Here is an 18819-nt window from a genome sequence, read left to right as displayed (position 1 = left end):
CCTATTTATTTATCAAGGACAAATTATATTCATAACACCACGGATAAGGACACAGGAAGTCAAAATAAGAGTGTGAGGAGGAATTGGTTGCCTAGTTTAAAAAAACTACAGTGCCTTGCGAAAGTATTCGGCCCCCTTGAACTTTGCGACCTTTTGCCACATTTCAGGCTTCAAACATAAAGATATAAAACTGTATTTTTTTGTGAAGAATCAACAACAAGTGGGACACAATCATGAAGTGGAACAGCATTTATTGGATATTTCAAACTTTTTTAACAAATCAAAAACTGAAAAATTGGGCGTGCAAAATTATTCAGCCCCTTTACTTTCAGTGCAGCAAACTCTCTCCAAAAGTTCAGTGAGGATCTCTGAATGATCCAATGTTGACCTAAATGACTAATGATGATAAATACAATCCACCTGTGTGTAATCAAGACTCCGTATAAATGCACCTGCACTGTGATAGTCTCAGAGGTCCGTCAAAAGCGCAGAGAGCATCATGAAGAACAAGGAACACACCAGGCAGGTCCGAGATACTGTTGTGAAGAAGTTTAAAGCCGGATTTGGGATACAAAAAGATTTCCCAAGCTTTAAACATCCCAAGGAGCACTGTGCAAGCGATAATATTGAAATGGAAGGAGTATCAGACCACTGCAAATCTACCAAGACCTGGCCGTCCCTCTAAACTTTCAGCTCATACAAGGAGAAGACTGATCAGAGATGCAGCCAAGAGGCCCATGATCACTCTGGATGAACTGCAGAGATCTACAGCTGAGGTGGGAGACTCTGTCCATAGGACAACAATCAGTCGTATATTGCACAAATCTGGCCTTTATGGAAGAGTGGCAAGAAGAAAGCCATTTCTTAAAGATATCCATAAAAAGTGTTGTTTAAAGTTTGCCACAAGCCACCTGGGAGACACACCAAACATGTGGAAGAAGGTGCTCTGGTCAGATGAACTTTTTGGTAACAATGCAAAACGTTATGTTTGGCGTAAAAGCAACACAGCTGAACACACCATCCCCACTGTCAAACATGGTGGTGGCAGCATCATGGTTTGGGCCTGCTTTTCTTCAGCAGGGACAGGGAAGATAGTTAAAATTGATGGGAAGATGGATGGAGCCAAATACATTCTGGAAGAAAACCTGATGGAGTCTGCAAAAGACCTGAGACTGGGACGGAGATTTGTCTTCCAACAAGACAATGATCCAAAACATAAAGCAAAATCTACAATGGAATGGTTCAAAAATAAACATATCCAGGTGTTAGAATGGCCAAGTCAAAGTCCAGACCTGAATCCAATCGAGAATCTGTGGAAAGAACTGAAAACTGCTGTTCACAAATGCTCTCCATCCAACCTCACTGAGCTCGAGCTGTTTTGCAAGGAGGAATGGGAAAAAAATTCAGTCTCTCGATGTGAAAAACTGATAGAGACATACCCCAAGCGACTTACAGCTGTAATCGCAGCAAAAGGTGGCGCTACAAAGTATTAACTTAAGGGGGCTGAATAATTTTGCACGCCCAATTTTTCAGTTTTTGATTTGTTAAAAAAGTTTGAAATATCCAATAAATGTCGTTCCACTTCATGATTGTGTCCCACTTGTTGTTGATTCTTCACAAAAAAATACAGTTTTATATCTTTATGTTTGAAGCCTGAAATGTGGCAAAAGGTCGCAAAGTTCAAGGGGGCCGAATACTTTCGCAAGGCACTGTAATTAAGCATTTAGGTTAACATTTTATAATGTGGGCTATCTGGTGAAGCTTTCCAAATAGCTGTGGATTAGCATAAATATTAAGAAGAGGTCTGCACAAAGATGTGTGATAATAGGCTTCATGGAGTCATTAGAATGATGGGATGAAGTTCCCAGGACTGATTATTAGAGCTGGAGAATAACCTGGAGGAGACAGCTCAGTTTATCACAGACATCTCAGGTCACAGTACCAAACATATTTAGCTCAAAGGTATAGTGTATTTAGCAGCTAGCTTTTCAGTACAGGAATCAAGTACTGAGGGTCTTTAAGAGTAGCTTTGAAGATAACTAAGAAACAAAAGCTTTTGTCTGTGCTCTATCAGATCAGAGTAGCAAAGGAATATACTTTGGTATTAGCATCTAGTACTTCACTACAGGAATTAGGTGGCTCTGAATGGCTCTGAACGATACCTTACTAGCTTTGAAGGTTATTAATAAAGACCAGTGGCAGTTGGTGCCGTTTAAGGACAATTCTTTTTTTATGAGCATGGCCTTTCTATTACAGCATATTGGAGGACTGTCATTCATATTTCCTTCACCCAGTTAAATGTAACATTGATAGGTTTAGGCTACTACATGATACTCTAATTTTCCCTGTACCCATCATGAGGTTGCTACAACCTAACCTATGAATGAAAGTTTACAACACAGGTGCAGACAGGTGGAGAGACAAATTTGAGGTGACAGACAGTTACACATTCAATACTGCCTTGCACATTATTGCCTGCATCTAGCTGATCTAGGGTGTAATCATTGGTCCAACAGTTGCAAACAAGAGTTTCTATTGGACAAAATCAGGTATGTTTATCCCCATTTCATTCTGTTTGCTTTCGTTTAAGAAACGTTTTTCAACAGAATCGGCGGAATTATACACCCCTGATCACACACAGTTAACTTCCATAGCTACATACAGTCTGTTGTGTTCCTTCTCGCATCTAAGAGCTCTCCTCCTCTCACCTTTTCCCTTTGCTTGTGGACTTCAATACACAACACATCAGCTGTCTGTGACCAGACTAAAAAACCTTTCCAGGCCAAACCTTCATATCATAACTGCTACACACAGCCTACACCATTGTCACCATATTAGCTAAAGTAACATCATAGTCAACAAAGCTAATAGAACGTTAGTAAAACCGCTACAATCATGCAGTACAGAGTTCAGTCAGTAAGTTGTTAACAGTTACACAGGCGGGCCCCAGTGGCAATAAATTAGTAAAGCTTACCTTGACTTGGATGAGTTCCAGTGTTGGAGTCATTGCCAGCTACAGTAGCTAACATAGCATCCCTCTAATTGAGCCGGGTGTTTGAATAGGCAAAACTAGCTAGTTCCATTTGCTAGCTAAGTGAAATAAAAATGGACAAAATATATCTAGCTGTCTCTTGCTCCTCCTTCTTTTTTGAAGTAATGAATTTGTTCAAAACTGTTCAACTATTGTGTCCAGGTGACAGATCAGATGAGACACATGTGTGCGTAATGCGTAATGATGGTTACCAGGTGTGCGTAAAGATGGATTGCCAGGACTGGTGGTTAGTGGACCGGCGACGTTGAGCGCCGGAAAGGGGGTAGACGTGACAGTTTTAATTTATTATTTGGTGACATGAATACATTTTGTATAGTTTTATCTAAAATGTATAACTTTTTATTTTTAGGAAATTCACTGAGGATGATCCACCCCTTCCTGCTCCGAGGAGCCTCCACTGACACAGACACAGGAGCATTGGAGTTTTAAAACCAAGTTTAGCCTCTGTCTGTGCTCTTTATACGTGTATTGTTCCTGTGTTTATGCGTAGACTCTTCTGTTATGTTGTCACGTTCCATGTTAGGGATTTTATTCAACTTTTCACCTGCTTCTCGACTCTCCATTACAATACAGGAGCGTCTATAGCGACAGCTGTGAAGGCAATTAATATAGACACAGGATCATCATCACATTGAGCCTCTGTCTGTGCTCTTTTTCTTTTTATTACTGACAAGATAGTGAGAGATGGTTGAAGTCCAAGAACACAATTACAGGAAACCATATCACATAAACACATGTTTCCACTACAATCTGAACAAAATGTTCTATTGGTTTTCTGCAGCAGTGCAACTCTGACCATATAGTTTACCTCAAGATAGAATAGCATGACAATCAATAAACAAATATAACTTAATTTACAGAAATGATGTAAAATATTTCATGGCAATTTATTTTTTCCTTTCACACCACATTTTATAGGAAACAGGCCAGCTGAAATCAGAATCACTGTAAATGTCTTAGTGTACAACGCCTATGGTAGTGTCTTCGAAAACACATTATCATACTGTGTACAACACATTATATTGATGGGAATGATCAGATGACATTGTCATGATCAAGATACAAATCACAAGTCAAACTGTATATCATCCTATCAACAGTATTCACCCAGACCAGGACATTGTTGCTGGTATGTTATTGACATTATTATAGGGATGGAGTTACTGGGACTTTTTTACATTCATGTTTTAAATATAGCTACTGTTCTGTCATTAGTTTAGTAAGCTTAGATACTGTCCCAAAGCTGTGTTACTCAATGTGGTTAAACAAAAGAGGAAAGCAAACAACTATCTTTATCTCTCTCTCTCTCTCTCTCTGTCACACTCTCTTTCAAAGCTTCTAATTTTAACCAACAGAGATTCTTCTCCAGTCAATGGGTTTGAAACTAAACCCAGAGGCAATGCTAAAGCTGTCACTCTTTCTTGACAGTTATAAAAACCTTGCCAGTGTAATCCTTGGTGAAACACTCATCTTAAATCTGAACCATACTCCTGCTTTTAACAGGCAACACTGAACAACCTTCGACTTCTCCTTCCAGAATACATGGTCTTTACTTTCATGTTCAGGAGCATATTGGAGCTCCAGGTATTTACACCATAAATACTTGATTATACAGAAACGTAATACTTAAATATATAGAAACGTACACATAAGCACGCACACGCATACGCACCCACACACACACACACACACACACACACACACACACACACACACACACACACACACACACAGTGCATACATGAAGCATGACTCCATTCCAGCATATACTTAAAATGTATACAAGACAAAATATCAAGTAGATACAATGTACTTTCTCATGAATGTCAAACTCATACTTTGGTCAAGCAATTAGGTTAGTAATATAATTTTCATTATTCTACACAACAACAAAATAGATATTAAGGCAAAAGTAACTATCAGTCACATTAAACAACAAAGTTTAAAAAACACACTTTTAAAATATTTCTGCACACAGTTTTTCATCATAGAAAAATATGTGTGTTGCAAAGAGAGGTGAGATCTTTTCCTAACCCACCATAGTACAATGTATGATAAGGTGACATGGTATCTCATATCAATAGACATGCCCCTTCATTAGTCCCAATGACCCTCACAGTTCAAGATGTAGCTTTCCTAAAATGGCTGCTAACTATCGTATTCTGAATGATGTTATTTCCCCTGACAAAAAAGTTAGGATCTATTGCAAGATATAATGTTAACAGGACGTATTCTCTTCCAACTGTCAGGTCCATGTCGTAGACTTTTGACCATAACAAAATCAAATCATTGATTTCATCATTCCTCATGAGAGGTCGTCATGACTACTCTGATGGCTGTGTCTATCTCATCACCAACCTGTAAACATTTCCAGTCAATTCAGTACAAGCCTTCCCTCGAACAGCTTTACAAAGCATATCATACGAGCCCAGAACCTCGACAGGGAAGGAGTAAAACATGTAGTTCAACATCTGCGGACCGATATAAGATCACAACAGCAAGAAAATCCCGCTATCGTATCTGAGCCAGCAGGAGTAACAGCATTCCACAGAACTACAGCCCACCAAGCACCACGGTATACTGTAGTACTTGTATAGTGCAAGTCAGAGCAACCAGTGGCCATGGACCCCCTACCAGGCTGCTGTCTGAAGCCATGTTCTGCCTCAATGACTGACTGAATGAGAGAGGGAGAGATGGATGGATGGCTATAGGGCGGAGGCTGGAGTGGGGTTAGTTTAGGTCAGCCGGGCTGAGGAACATAAGGTTAATGTCTCCAGCGTGAAGCAGCCAGAGGCCCCACAGCAATCCTGGGGACACAGACCATAGAGAGGGACAAGATGTCTGTCCTATTTACCTAGAGCATAATTGCAAGAGTCAGTCGGTGTAGCTCTGCCACCTGTCAACACAGCAGATCAATGAACACCCTCTGGAACATCTCCTGGCGGTGTATTGCTTGGGCTAGAACATTCCTCCATAGGTTTCAACAGGATCTTCTCTGTTACTATTCCCAGTGGGGGATGAGAGGGAGTCTTCTGGCATATGACTCTGGTTGTATCTGTGTGCTGATCTAATGTTCTGCAGCAAATGTTTCTGCACCGTTTTACAAATGACCAAAGTGTCTCTCTCTCTCAGCTTGACAAACGATAACACATTGATTCATTAGCACTGCCACTGAAAAAACTTTTGCCACATTGGACATAATTTGAGCTTGAGAGACAGCATTAGGATGAATCCATGTCTGTTTCAAGCATGAGGAGAAAGCTTGAGGAACATCATCTACTGAGTCCTGGGAGTGGAGAAGGGCAGCTGTTAAAGAAGTGTAGAGGGCCAAGCAGCCAAGCAGGAGGTTAACACAACTGATACCAGCAGAAGATCCAAAATAGGTGACGACACTGCCAAAAGAAAGAGAGATTCAGTTAGTATAGTGGTTCAAATTCCAATCAAATTCCAAAGCCACATACAGTATATAGACAATGCATTCAGAAGGTATTCAGACCCCTTGACTTTATCCAAATATTGTTACGCTGCAGCCTTATTCTAAAATGGATTAAATTGTTTTTTCCCCTGATCAATCTACACACAATACTCCATAATGACAAAGCGAAAACAGGTTTTTAGACAATTGTGCAAATGTATACAGTTGAAGTCGGAAGTTCACATACACCTTAGCCAAATACATTTGAACTCAGTTTTACACAATTCCTGACATTTAATCCTAGTAAAATTTCCCTGTCTTAGGTCAGTTAGGATCACCACTTTATTTTAAGAATGTGAAATGTCAGAATAATAGTAGAGGATGATTTATTTCAGCTTTTATTTCTTTCATCACATTCCCAGTGGGTCAGAAGTTTACATACACTCAATTAGTATTTGGTAGCATTGTCTTTAAATTGTGTAACTTGGGTCAAACATTTCGGGTAGCCTTCCACAAGCTTCCCAGAGCTGGTGTAACTGAGTCAGGTTTGTAGGCCTCCTTGCTCGCAAACGCTTTTTCAGTTCTGCCCACATATTTTCTATAGGATTGAGGTCAGGGCTTTGTGATGGCCGCTCCAATACCTTGACTTCGTTGTCCTTAAGCTATTTTGCCACAACTTTGGAAGTATGCTTAGGGTCATTGTCCATTTGGCAGATCCATTTGCGAACAAGCTTGAACTTCCTGACTGATGTATTGAGATGTTGCTTCAATATAACCACATCATTTTCCCTCCTCATGATCCCATCTATTTTGTGAAGTGGACCAGTCCCTCCTGCAGCAAAGCACCCCCACAAAATGATGCTGCCACCCCCGTGGTTCACGGTTCGGATGGTGTTCTTCGGCTTGCAAGCCTCCCCCTTTTTCCTCCAAACATAACGATGGTCATTATGGTCAAACAGTTATATTTTTGTTTCATTAGACCATAGGACATTCCTCCAAAAAGTACAATCTTTGTCCCCATGTGAAGTTGCAAACCGTAGTCTGGCTTTTTTTATGGCAGTTTTGGAGCAGTGGCTTCTTCCTTGTTGAGCGGCCTTTCTGGTTATGTCAATATAGGACTCGCTTTACTGTGGATATAGATACTTTTGAACCTGTTTCCTCCAGCATCTTCACAAGGTCCTTTGCTGTTCATCTGGGATTGATTTGCACTTTTCGCACCAAAGTACGTTCATCTCTAGGAGACAGAACATGTCTCCTTCCTGAGCGGTAACAAGGCTGCGTGGTCCCATGGTGTTTATACTTGCATACTATTGTTTGTACAGATGAACGTGGTACCTTCAGGCGTTTGGAAATTGCTCCCAAGGATGAACCAGACTTGTGACTTTTTTTCTGAGATCTTGGCTGATTTCTTTAGATTTTCTCATGATGTCAAGCAAAGAGGCACTGAGTTTGAAGGTAGGCCTTGAAATACATCCACATGTACACCTCCAATTGACTCAAATTATGTAATTTAGCCTATCAGAAGCTTCTAAAGCCATGAAATCATTTTCTGGAATTTTCCAAGCTGTTTAATTAAAGGCACAGTCAATTTAGTATGTAAACTTCTGACCCATTGAAATTGTGATACAGTGAATTATAAGTGAAATAATCTGTCTGTAAACAATTGTTGGAAAAATTACTTGTGTCATGCACAAAGTAGATGTCCTAACCGACTTGCCAAAACTACAGTTTGTTAACAAGAAATGTGTGGAGTGGTTGACAAACAAGTTTTAATGACTCCAACCTAAGTGTATGTAAACTTCCGACTTCAAATGTATATAACAATTAAAAAAACTGAAATATAACACATTTACATAATTTACATAAAATTACAGCCTTGAGTCTTATTGGGTATGACCCTACAAGCTTGGCACACCTTTATTTGGGGAGTTCCTCCCATTCTTCTCTGCAGATCCTCTCAAGCTCTGTCAGGTTGGATCGGGAGCATCGCTGCACAGCTATTTTCAGGTCTCTCCAAAGTTGTTCGACCGGGTTCGTCTGGGCTCTGGCTGGGCCACAGAAGGACATTCAGAGACTTATCCCTAAGCCACTCCTGCATTGTATTGGCTGTGTGCTCAGGGTTGTTGTTCTGTTGGAAGGTGAACCTTCACTCTAGTCTGAGGTCCTGAGAGCTCTGGAACAGGTTTTCATCAAGGATCTCTCTATACTTTGCTCCGTTCATCTTTCCCTCGATCCTGACTTGTCTCCCAGTCCCTGCCGCTTTAAACACCTCCACAGCATGATGATGCCACCACCATGCTTCACCATAGGGATGGTGCCAGGTTTCCTCCAGACGTGAAGCTTAGCATTCAGGCCAAAGAGTTTCATTTTGGTTTCATCAGACCAGAGAATCTTGTTTTTCATGGTCTGATAGTCCTTTATGTGCCCTTTGGCAAACTCCAAGCGGGCTGTCATGTGCCTTTTACTGAGGAGTGGCATCGGTCTGGCCACTCTACCATAAATGCCTAATTTGTGAAGTGTTGCAGAGGTGGTTGTCCTTCAGGAAGGTTCTCCCATCTCCACAGAGTAACTCTGGAGCTCTGTCAGAGTGACGATCAGGTTCTTGGTCACCTCCCTGACCAAGGCCCTTCTCCCCCGATTGCTCAGTTGGGCCAGCGGCTAGCTCAAGGAAGAGTCTTGGTGGTTCTAAACTTCTTCCATTCAAGAATGATGGAGGCCACTGTGTACTTTGGGACCTTCAACGCAGCAAACATTTTTTGGGGACAATTCCTTCGACCTCATGGCTTGGTTTTTGCTCTGACATACACTGTCAACTGCGGGACCTTATATAGACAGGTTTGTTACTTTCCATCATATCCAGTCAATTGAATTTATCACAAGTGGACTCCAATCAAGATGTAGAAACATTTCAAGGATGAAAAATTGAAACAGGATGTACCTGAGCTAAATTTTGAGTCTCATAGCAAAGAGTCAGAATACTTATGTAAATAAAGTATTTCTGTTTTTCCATTTCAATACATTTGCTCAAATTTCTAAAAACCTTTTTGCACTTTGTCATTATGGGGTATTGTGTGTAGTTTGATGAAGAAATAATCATATTTAATACATTTTAGAATAAGGCTGTAATGTAACAAAATGTGGAAAAAGGGAAGGGGCCTGACTACTTTCCGAATGTTCTGTAAGTGAACAGTGAATTATCCTATTCACCTGTGCATTACCGTGACCAACGAAAGACAACTATACTGAACAAAAATATACACGCAACATGCAACAATGTCTATGATTTTGCCGAGTTATAGTTCATATAAGGAAATCAGTCAATTTAAATACATTTAAATAAATAAATTAGGCTTCAATCTATGGACTTCACATGACTATTTTTGTTCAGTGTAGATTAGTTCCTACAGGCCCACTGAAGTGACATAGTACCCATGCTCCAATCTCCTTAATTGCAGAAACACTATTCCCAAAACCTAGAAATGAGTGGATTTCGGCTCTGTTAAATGGGAAAATAGGAGGCATTGGGCTTTTAAAATAAAGGAACTGTTCCTAATAATAGCACAGCTATCTCAGGTTCCTGCATGAATATTTATGAGGGAGTATACAGACTGATCTCTGCTCTCTCTCCGTTTCTGTCTGTCTGCTCTCCGCCTATCTCTATATCTTCCTGCCTGCTTTCTCCATCTCTCGTTCTCTTTCCTCTCTCTCCATCTTTCTGACTGCAGTCTCTCTCTCCATGTTTCACTTTTTAAGTTTTATCTCTCTCTCTGCCCCTCTCCCCTTCTCTCAGACAGTAAAGCTGTTATTATTATTATTTTGTTTAGCTGTATAAATCATAATGTCTGGGCCTCCCAAGTGGCGCAGTGGTCTAAGGCCTGGTTCGAGTCCAGGCTCTGTCGCAGCCGGCCGCGACTGGGAGACCCATGGGGCAGCGCACAATCGGCCCAGCGTCGCCCGGGTTATTGGAGGGTTTGGCTGGCAGGGATGTCCTTGTCACATCGCGCTCTAGCGACTCCTGTGGCGGGCCGGGTGCATGCACGCTGACACGGTCGCTAAGTGTACGGTGTTTCCATTGTGTCAAGAAGCGGCTTGGTTGAGTTGTGTTTCGGAGGAAACATCGCTCTCGACCTTCGCCTCTCCTGAGACTGAACGAGACTTGCAGTGATGAGACAAGACTGTAACTACCAAAATACCACGAAATCGGGGAGAAAAGGGGTAAAATAAAAAAAATGATAATAATTAAAATCAAGCCGTCTGCAGCTCCTATTCCAGCTGTGATGACCCTTGTGTACCACACCACAAAACATAACAAAATCAAGCCGTCTGCAGCTCCTATTCCAGCTGTGATGACCCTTGTGTACCACACCACAAAACTTAACAAAATCAAGCCGTCTGCAGCTCCTATTCCAGCTGTGATGACCCTTGTGTACCACACCACAAAACATAACAAAATCAAGCCGTCTGCAGCTCCTATTCCAGCTGTGATGACCCTTGTGTACCACACCACAAAACATAACAAAATCAAGCCGTCTGCAGCTCCTATTCCAGCTGTGATGACCCTTGTGTACCACACCACAAAACATAACAAAATCAAGCCGTCTGCAGCTCCTATTCCAGCTGTGATGACCCTTGTGTACCACACCACAAAACATAACAAAATCAAGCCGTCTGCAGCTCCTATTCCAGCTGTGATGACCCTTGTGTACCACACCACAAAACATAACAAAATCAAGGTGAACATTTATTGACTGCACTAGAGTACACAGCTTGGAGTCAAAGCTTTCCAAAGCCTTATGTTCTCAGAGGCTTAGGCCACATTGCTGAAGAGCCAAAAGTCAATATCTAAATTAATAATTTATTCACATTACATAATTGCCCATATGCTGCAGTCTACACAAATTACACAATGGAAGAGGGAACAAGGTATTTTCACAGCCTCAAGTACACCAACGCAGAAACAGGTTCTGGGGGGATATTTTCAGTGTGTTGCTATTATAGAGAGATGGTATAATCATACAGTTCTAGGAGTATAATATAGGGCAATTTAAACAATTTAAGTGTGAATGTTCACCTTGACCCTGGACACTGAGACCCCTGTCCTCCTCCTCTTCCATCATCCCTCCATCTCTCTCTGTCCGTCAGGGTGTCGTTTCTCCACGGTGCATGGAGGCCCGCCCCCAGACACCATGGCCACCTCCTCCCCCGGGGTCTTGGTCAGACTCTGGTTGGCTCTGGGCCCGCTCAGGCTTGGGGTTGGGGGTGCAGGGAGGATCAGGGTGTTGGACAGACATGGTTCTCCTCAGGTGGGTGCGTTTACACAGGAAGTCGGGTTTGGCAGAGAGGCCAAAGGAGCCTTTCTTCAGGACCATGCGTACTGAGGAAAGCTTCTTGGGTCTGGCCCGGTGGCCAAACTGCAGTGAGGAGAGGTGCACTGCATAGCCATCACTTAGGAACTATGGGAAAGAGCGCGAGAGAGAGAGAGAGTGCGAGAGAGAGAGAGTGCGAGAGAGAGAGAGAGAGAGCGAGAGAGAGAGAGAGAGAGAGAGAGAGAGAGTGCGAGAGAGAATAGGAGAATGCGAGAGCGAGAGAGAGAGCGAGAGAGAGGGCGAGACAGTTAGTGAGAGTGGCCATGTTAGATAAAAGAATAGAAGACTAAACAGGTAGATAGCGATGGAGAGTGACAGGAAAGACAGACCAGAATAGATACATCAAAACACGATCAATAACTATTAGTGAATCAATGCCATTAGCTTGATCGTTAAAGAAAAGTAGAAGAGTGTACTGATGTCTACCTGACATTGATTCTGGTACTTCTTGGAAGGCCTGCCCACAATATAAATCTGGGAAGGACTCAGACCCAGCATGTTGTACACGGAGATGTCCTTCATGGAGCCATAGGCTGAGTTGATCTTAATGTGACACTGGCAGAGAGAGAGAAGAGAGAGAGAGGGGGAGAGGAGAAAGAGAGAAAGAGGGAGAGAGACAGAGAGGGAAAGTGTGAGAGAGAGAGAAAGAAAGAAAGAAAGAGAGAGAGAGAGAGAGGGATGGAGGGAGCGAGAGAGATAGAGAGAGATAGAGAAAGAAAGAAAGAAAGAAAGAAAGAGACAGAGAGGGAGGGGGGGAAGTAACACTTGATGATGGGTTTGGCACTTTCATGCAGTGCGACCAGAGGTTATACTGCTGTGCCTACAAAGTCAATGTCAATGTGAGAACCAAAGAAGTGTGCGTGAGAATAGGGGAGGAAGAGAAAGAGAGAAGAAGAGAGAGAGAGAAAGGGAGATAAAAAATAGAGTGAGAGATATAGAGGGTGAGAGAGAGAAAGAAAGGAAGAGACATACACAAAGAGAAGGAGTCGAGATAGAAAGAAAAAGATATCCACATTATTTTGAAGGTATTGTACCTCCTGCACTAGGTTCCTGAGGAAGATGGTTTTCTGTCTCAGTGGGTCGTGGACCAGGCCCTCAGAGAAGAAGATCATGCCCTGGGGGAAGTTGTGTTGGGACAGCCATGACACCACACGCTGCTTCTGCATGTCTGGCCTCCCTGTGATGTAGATGATAAGATAGCCCAGGTCCTGCCAATGTCTGGACACAAAGATAAATAGATACATTGCTCTGAGAATTATCGTTTTCACTGAACATAACGACAGATTGACATCAATAATATTCCTCTGAGATTTATGGTTTATTTTTTATTTTCATCTTTTTAGTGTTTGTTTTCTCCCTTCATGTATTAAAGGGATACTACAGGATTTTTTTTACAATGAAGCCCTTTATCTACTTCCCCAGAGACAGATTAACTTGTGGAGACATTTGCTATGTATCTGTGTCCAGTATGAAGGACGTTAGAGGTAGTTTTGCAAACCAGTGCTAACTAGCATTAGCGCAATGCCTGGAAGTTTACAGCTTTTTATGTAGACTTCCAGTCATTGCGCTAATGCTAGTTAGCAATTGCGCTAATGCTATTCAGCAACTTCCCTCAAACTCCCTTTAATGTGACAAAATAAAAGGATCATATTTTGAGCTGAACAGATGACTTCTTGGCGTTGCAATTTAGTTATCATTTTCATTCCATTAATCATTTCTCTCTGCTTGAACTGCTCCTTAATCAAACAAAATCTGGAAGACACATTCACAAACATACACACAAACAATTGCACGCACACACACACACACACACACACACACACACACACACACACACACACACACACACACACACACACACACACACACACAGAGGCATCAGTTACCTGACGACGTCCACAGCTCCGGGACGGACTTTAGGGTCGCTGCCCATGATGGAGACGCTAGCAGCGAAGGAGCCATCGATGCTGAAGACCACACACTCCATCCCCCTGGGCAGCACCGTCAGGTAGGCCTCCGCACTAGTCTGATCTCCCCTGGGGAGAGAGAGGAAAAGAGAGGGGGAGAGGGGGGAGGATGATCAATAGGTTTGGTGGTAATTCACAGCAGCAGCACCTCTGGGGCTCCTTGTTATTCAACAACCTGTGAGTACACTGTTAGAGCTTCACGCTACTTTACCTCCATCGCTGATATGTGCCATATTTGAATTCAGTACCCTTTAACTCAGTACACTTTCATGGGAACTCATCCCAACCCACATCCATTTTATTATTGATAGAACCGCTAACATACTGTAACAAACATGCTGTGGTTGCATCTCAATAAGGAATAAAAAGGAGCTGTTTGATTACTTGACCACCATTTTGATAGGGTAGACCCCGGTGGCCAGCTTCTTGCTCTTGGGAATTGTGTAGACCACTCTGCCACTACTGGTGGTCACCTCTGTGTCAAAGTGGACCCAGCGGCCGGACTGGGGCTGTGTCATCAGGAGAATGTCCACCTGTGAGAGGACAAGATAGATTCATGATAAGATTATACGGTTCAGGGCAGCAATTTAATTCCTTTCAATAAACTTTAGTGTTGACGTCTGTCAAAACACATTCCTTTGTCAGACCACTCACTTTAAGAGAAGTATCAATTTAACTTCATGGACACGCAGACACTTTTAAAAGTGCTGCAACTATAGTGTTGTAAATAGTGCAACGGGTGTTTGCAAATTATGCAAAAAGGTTCAGGAGTAAGATCCTTCGTCAGAGCAATATGGGTTCATGTTTATTGACATGCAGACACTTTTAATTAATAATGTTTATTGCTGAGGCATGTTGTGTGGTGTCGTCACCTTCTCTCCAGTCAGAGTCACCATGTCCAAGGGGCCGTACATGAACCGACCAACCAGAGTCTGTGGTCCCTCCTCTGTGGTGATGACATCATTCACCCTGTGGTTGCCAGTCACATTCTGCATGAGGAGAAGTCATTTTCTGTTTGTATGCATCCCAAATGAAACCCTACACTCTTAGAAAAAAGGTGCTATCTAGAACCTAAATGGAGAATCCTTTGAATAACCATATTTGGTTCCAAGTAGAACCTGTTTGGTTCCCGGTTGAACTCTTTTGGGTTCCATGTATAACCCTTTCCACAGACGGTTCTACATTGAACCAAAAAGGGTTGTACCTGGTGTAAAAAGGGTTGTACCTGGTGTAAAAAGGGTTGTACCTGGTGTAAAAAGGGTTGTACCTGGTGTAAAAAGGGTTGTAACTGGTGTAAAAAGGGTTGTAGCTGGTGTAAAAAGGGTTGTACCTGGTGTAAAAAGGGTTGTACCTGGTGTAAAAAGGGTTGTACCTGGTGTAAAAAGGGTTGTACCTGGTGTAAAAAGGGTTGTACCTGGTGTAAAAAGGGTTGTACCTGGTGTAAAAAGGGTTGTACCTGGTGTAAAAAGGGTTGTACCTGGTGTAAAAAGGGTTGTACCTGGTGTAAAAAGGGTTGTACCTGGTGTAAAAGGGGTTGTACCTGGATCCAAAAAGGGTTGTCCTATGGGGAGAGCCTTTTTGCAACCCTTTTTCTAAGAGTATATAGTGCACGACTTTCACCAGAGACCATGATCTCTGGTCAAATGTAATGTACTATAAAGGGAATAGGGCCATTTGGGGCTACACATTTGTCTTTCATTACTTTCTGCATCACTCCTCTTCAGACGTAGTGGTTACATCGGCAGAATGGAATGTCAAAGGAACAATGACAAATAGCCCTACACGTTTTGATGCGATGCATCACATTTGAGACGTGTGGCTAATGAGTCTCAGAAGAAATGTGCACTACAGGACCTTACCAAAAGAGGCTGTCGAATCTCCATGAACCCCTGGCTACAGTAGGAGTGTGGTTCTAGTTCCCCTTCACTACATCTCATTTCAAAGAGAAAGATGAATAACCCTAACTGAGCTGAGCTAAGGAGAAATCCTCTAACTCTATGAACGCATCCCAAAAGGCACCCTATTCAATATGTAGTGCACACTACTTTTGACTAGGGCCCATATGGCTAGTCTAAAGTAGTGCACTACATAGAGAATAGCGTGCCATTTGGGACATAAAACAACTTTATTGCTGAGCTGGTGGGATTTTAATAGGAAATGAAAGCAAAGGAGTTTGCAGATGTAATTCCCTGGCTATGTTGCAGTGATGTATGCTGCATTACCTCAGTCTTAACCACAGGTGGTAGGTGATAGAGTAATTGGGGACGGGTTTGACTGAAGGAAACTTTTAGGAAACTTAAAGGGCCATTTCTAAGGGTTGTGGTGCAGTAGCATATGTACATTAAGGGCTCTATTTGAGCAAACCTAATGCAATGGTACATTTTTCACTGGCGGTAGCATTATAGGTACGGGGTTGTGTCAGAAATATTTTTGCTATTTTCAAAACTGGAATAATGGGAGCAGTAGCTGGTGGTGCGTAAGGGCTGAGTTTTGATTAATAAACAAGTTGTGGGTGTGTCGAGGCTTGACACCTCACTGGCCAATCAGAACGTGCTCCATGGATAAATACATGGTTGCTTCAAGTTGTGTCTTTACGTATTGTATTGTCACTCCAATTCAATGTTAGGATGAAACAGTCAGAGGTCACCATCTTCAGCGTGCAAATCAGCTAGAAAGATGTGTCGGCATCGAGTAATTGTCTCTGGCTCCCTCCCAGTTAGGGGGAGTGATGAGCTCTACAGCAGAGTCTCACAATTCAATTGTTGGTTGAAAACTGTTTTCTGCCCCTCACAAAATATAGAATTTGTAGATAATTGGCCCTCTTTCTGGGACACCCACAAACTGGCCTGTTGAGGAGTGACGGACTTCATCCTAGCTGGAGGGGTGCTCTCATCTTATTTCCGAACATTGACAGGGCTCTTAACTCCCCTAGCTCCACAATGAGATAGGGTGCAGGCAGCAGGCTGATAGCCAGCCTGCCAGCTTAGTGGAGCCTGCCACTAGCACAGTCAGTGTAGTCAGCTCAGCTATCCCCATTGAGACCGTGTCTGTGCCTCAATCTAGGTTCGGCAAAACTAAACATGGCGGTGTTCGCCTTAGCAATCTCACTAGGATAAAGACCACCTCCATTCCTGCCATTATTGAAAGAGATTGTGATATCTCACATCTCAAAATAGGGCTACTTAATGTTAGATCCCTCATTTCCAAGGCAGTTATAGTCAATGAACTAAACACTGATCATAATCTTGATGTGATTGGCCTGACTGAAACATGGCTTAAGCCTGATGAATTTACTGTGTTAAATGAGGCCTCACCTCCTGGCTACACTAGTGACCATATCCTCTGCAGAGACGGAGGTGTTGCTAACATTTACGACAGCAAATTTCAATTTACAAAACCCCCTCCCCCGACGTTTTCGTCTTTTGAGCTTCTAGTCATGTAATCTATGCAGCCTACACAATTACTTTTTATAGCTACTGTTTATAGGCCTCCTGGGCCATATACAGTGTTCCTCACTGAGTTCCCTGAATTCCTATCGGACCTTGTCGTCATGGCAGATAATATTCACATTTTAGGTGACTTTAATATTCACATGGAAAAGTCCACAGACCCACTCCAAAAGGCTTTCGGAGCCATCATCGACTAAGTGGGTTTTGTCCAACATGTCTCCGGACCTACTCACTGCCACAGTCATACTCTGGACCTAGTTTTGTCCTGTGGAATAAATGTTGTGGGTCTTAATGTTTTTCCTCATAATCCTGGACTATTGGACCACCATTTTATTACATTTGCAATCACAACAAATAATCTGCTCAGACCCTAACCAATGATCATCAAAAGCCATGCTATGAATTTTCGGACAACCCAAAGATTCCTAGATGCCATTCCAGACACCCTCCACCTACCCAAGGACGTCAGAGTACAAAAATCAGTTAACCATCTAACTGAGGAACTCAATTTAACCTTGAGCAATACCCTAGATGCAGTAACACCCCTAAAAAACTAAAACATTTGTCATAAGAAACTAGCTCCCTGGTATACAGAAAATATCCGAGCTCTGAAGCAAGCTTCCAGAAAATTGGAACGGAAATGGCGCTACACCAAACTGGAAGTCTTCCTACTAGCTTGGAAAGACAGTACCGTGCAGTATCGAAGAGCCCTCACTGCTGCTTGATCATCCTATTTTTCCAACTTAATTGAGGAGAATAACAACAATCCAAAACTAAATAGCAGCATTCCCCAAGAGAGGATGGCTTTCACTTCAGCCGTGATAAATTCATTAACTTCTTTGAGGAAAAGATCATGATCATTAGAAAGCAAAATACGGACTCCTCTTTAAATCTGCGTATTCCTCCAAAGCTCATTTGTCCTGAGTCTGCACAACTCTGCCAGGACCTAGGATCAAGAGAGACACTCAAGTTTTTTAATATATACAGTATATATCTTGACACATTGATGAAAATAATCATGGCCTCTAAACCTTCAAGCTGCATACTGGACCCTATTTCAACTAAACTACTGAAAGAGCTGCTTCCTGTGCTTGGACCTCCTATGCTGAACATAATAAACAGCACATCCACCAGATGTGTACCAAACTCACTAAATGTGGCAGTAATAAAGCCTCTCTTGAAAAAGGCAAACCTTGACCTGGAAAATATTAAAAACTATCGGCCTATATTGAATCTCCCATTCCTATCAACAATTGTAGAAAAAAATTAGAGAAAGCTGTTGCGCACAACTCACTGCCTTCCTGAAGACAAACAATGTACAGTGGGGCAAAAAAGTATGTGTCAAAGGCTTTTATTGACAATTACATGAAGTTGATGCAAAGAGTCAATATTTGCAGTGTTGACCCTTCTTTTCAAGACCTCTGAAATCTGCCCTGGCATGCTGTCAATTAACTTCTGGGCAGCCCATTCTTGCATAATCAATGCTTGGAGTTTTTCAGAATTTGTGGGGTTTTGTTTGTCCACCCGCCTCTTGAGGATTGACCACAAGTTCTCAATGGGATTAAGGTCT

General features: G+C 42.3%; 1 protein-coding gene across 2 annotated transcripts in view; it reads right to left on the bottom strand.

The window, feature by feature from the left end:
• Nucleotides 1–3680: 3680 nt before the first annotated feature.
• LOC110507771 (membrane-associated phosphatidylinositol transfer protein 3) overlaps nt 3681–18819 on the bottom strand; it is a 146760-nt gene continuing 131621 nt past the window's right edge. For both annotated transcript variants that reach the window (XM_036965164.2, XM_036965165.2), the window contains exons 14-20: nt 14673–14789; nt 14185–14333; nt 13720–13869; nt 12868–13051; nt 12260–12388; nt 11539–11920; nt 3681–6444 (exon numbers count right to left, since the gene is read on the bottom strand). In XM_036965164.2, the coding sequence (XP_036821059.1) occupies nt 11606–11920; nt 12260–12388; nt 12868–13051; nt 13720–13869; nt 14185–14333; nt 14673–14789 (1044 nt within the window). In that variant the 3' untranslated portion in view covers nt 3681–6444; nt 11539–11605. The remainder of the gene's footprint in view (nt 6445–11538; nt 11921–12259; nt 12389–12867; nt 13052–13719; nt 13870–14184; nt 14334–14672; nt 14790–18819) is intronic.

Source organism: Oncorhynchus mykiss, chromosome 27, assembly GCF_057628025.1.
Source record: "Oncorhynchus mykiss isolate SJ-2025 chromosome 27, ASM5762802v1, whole genome shotgun sequence".
NCBI classification, from domain to species: domain Eukaryota; kingdom Metazoa; phylum Chordata; class Actinopteri; order Salmoniformes; family Salmonidae; genus Oncorhynchus; species Oncorhynchus mykiss.
This window is presented reverse-complemented; position numbering and strand designations above follow the sequence as displayed.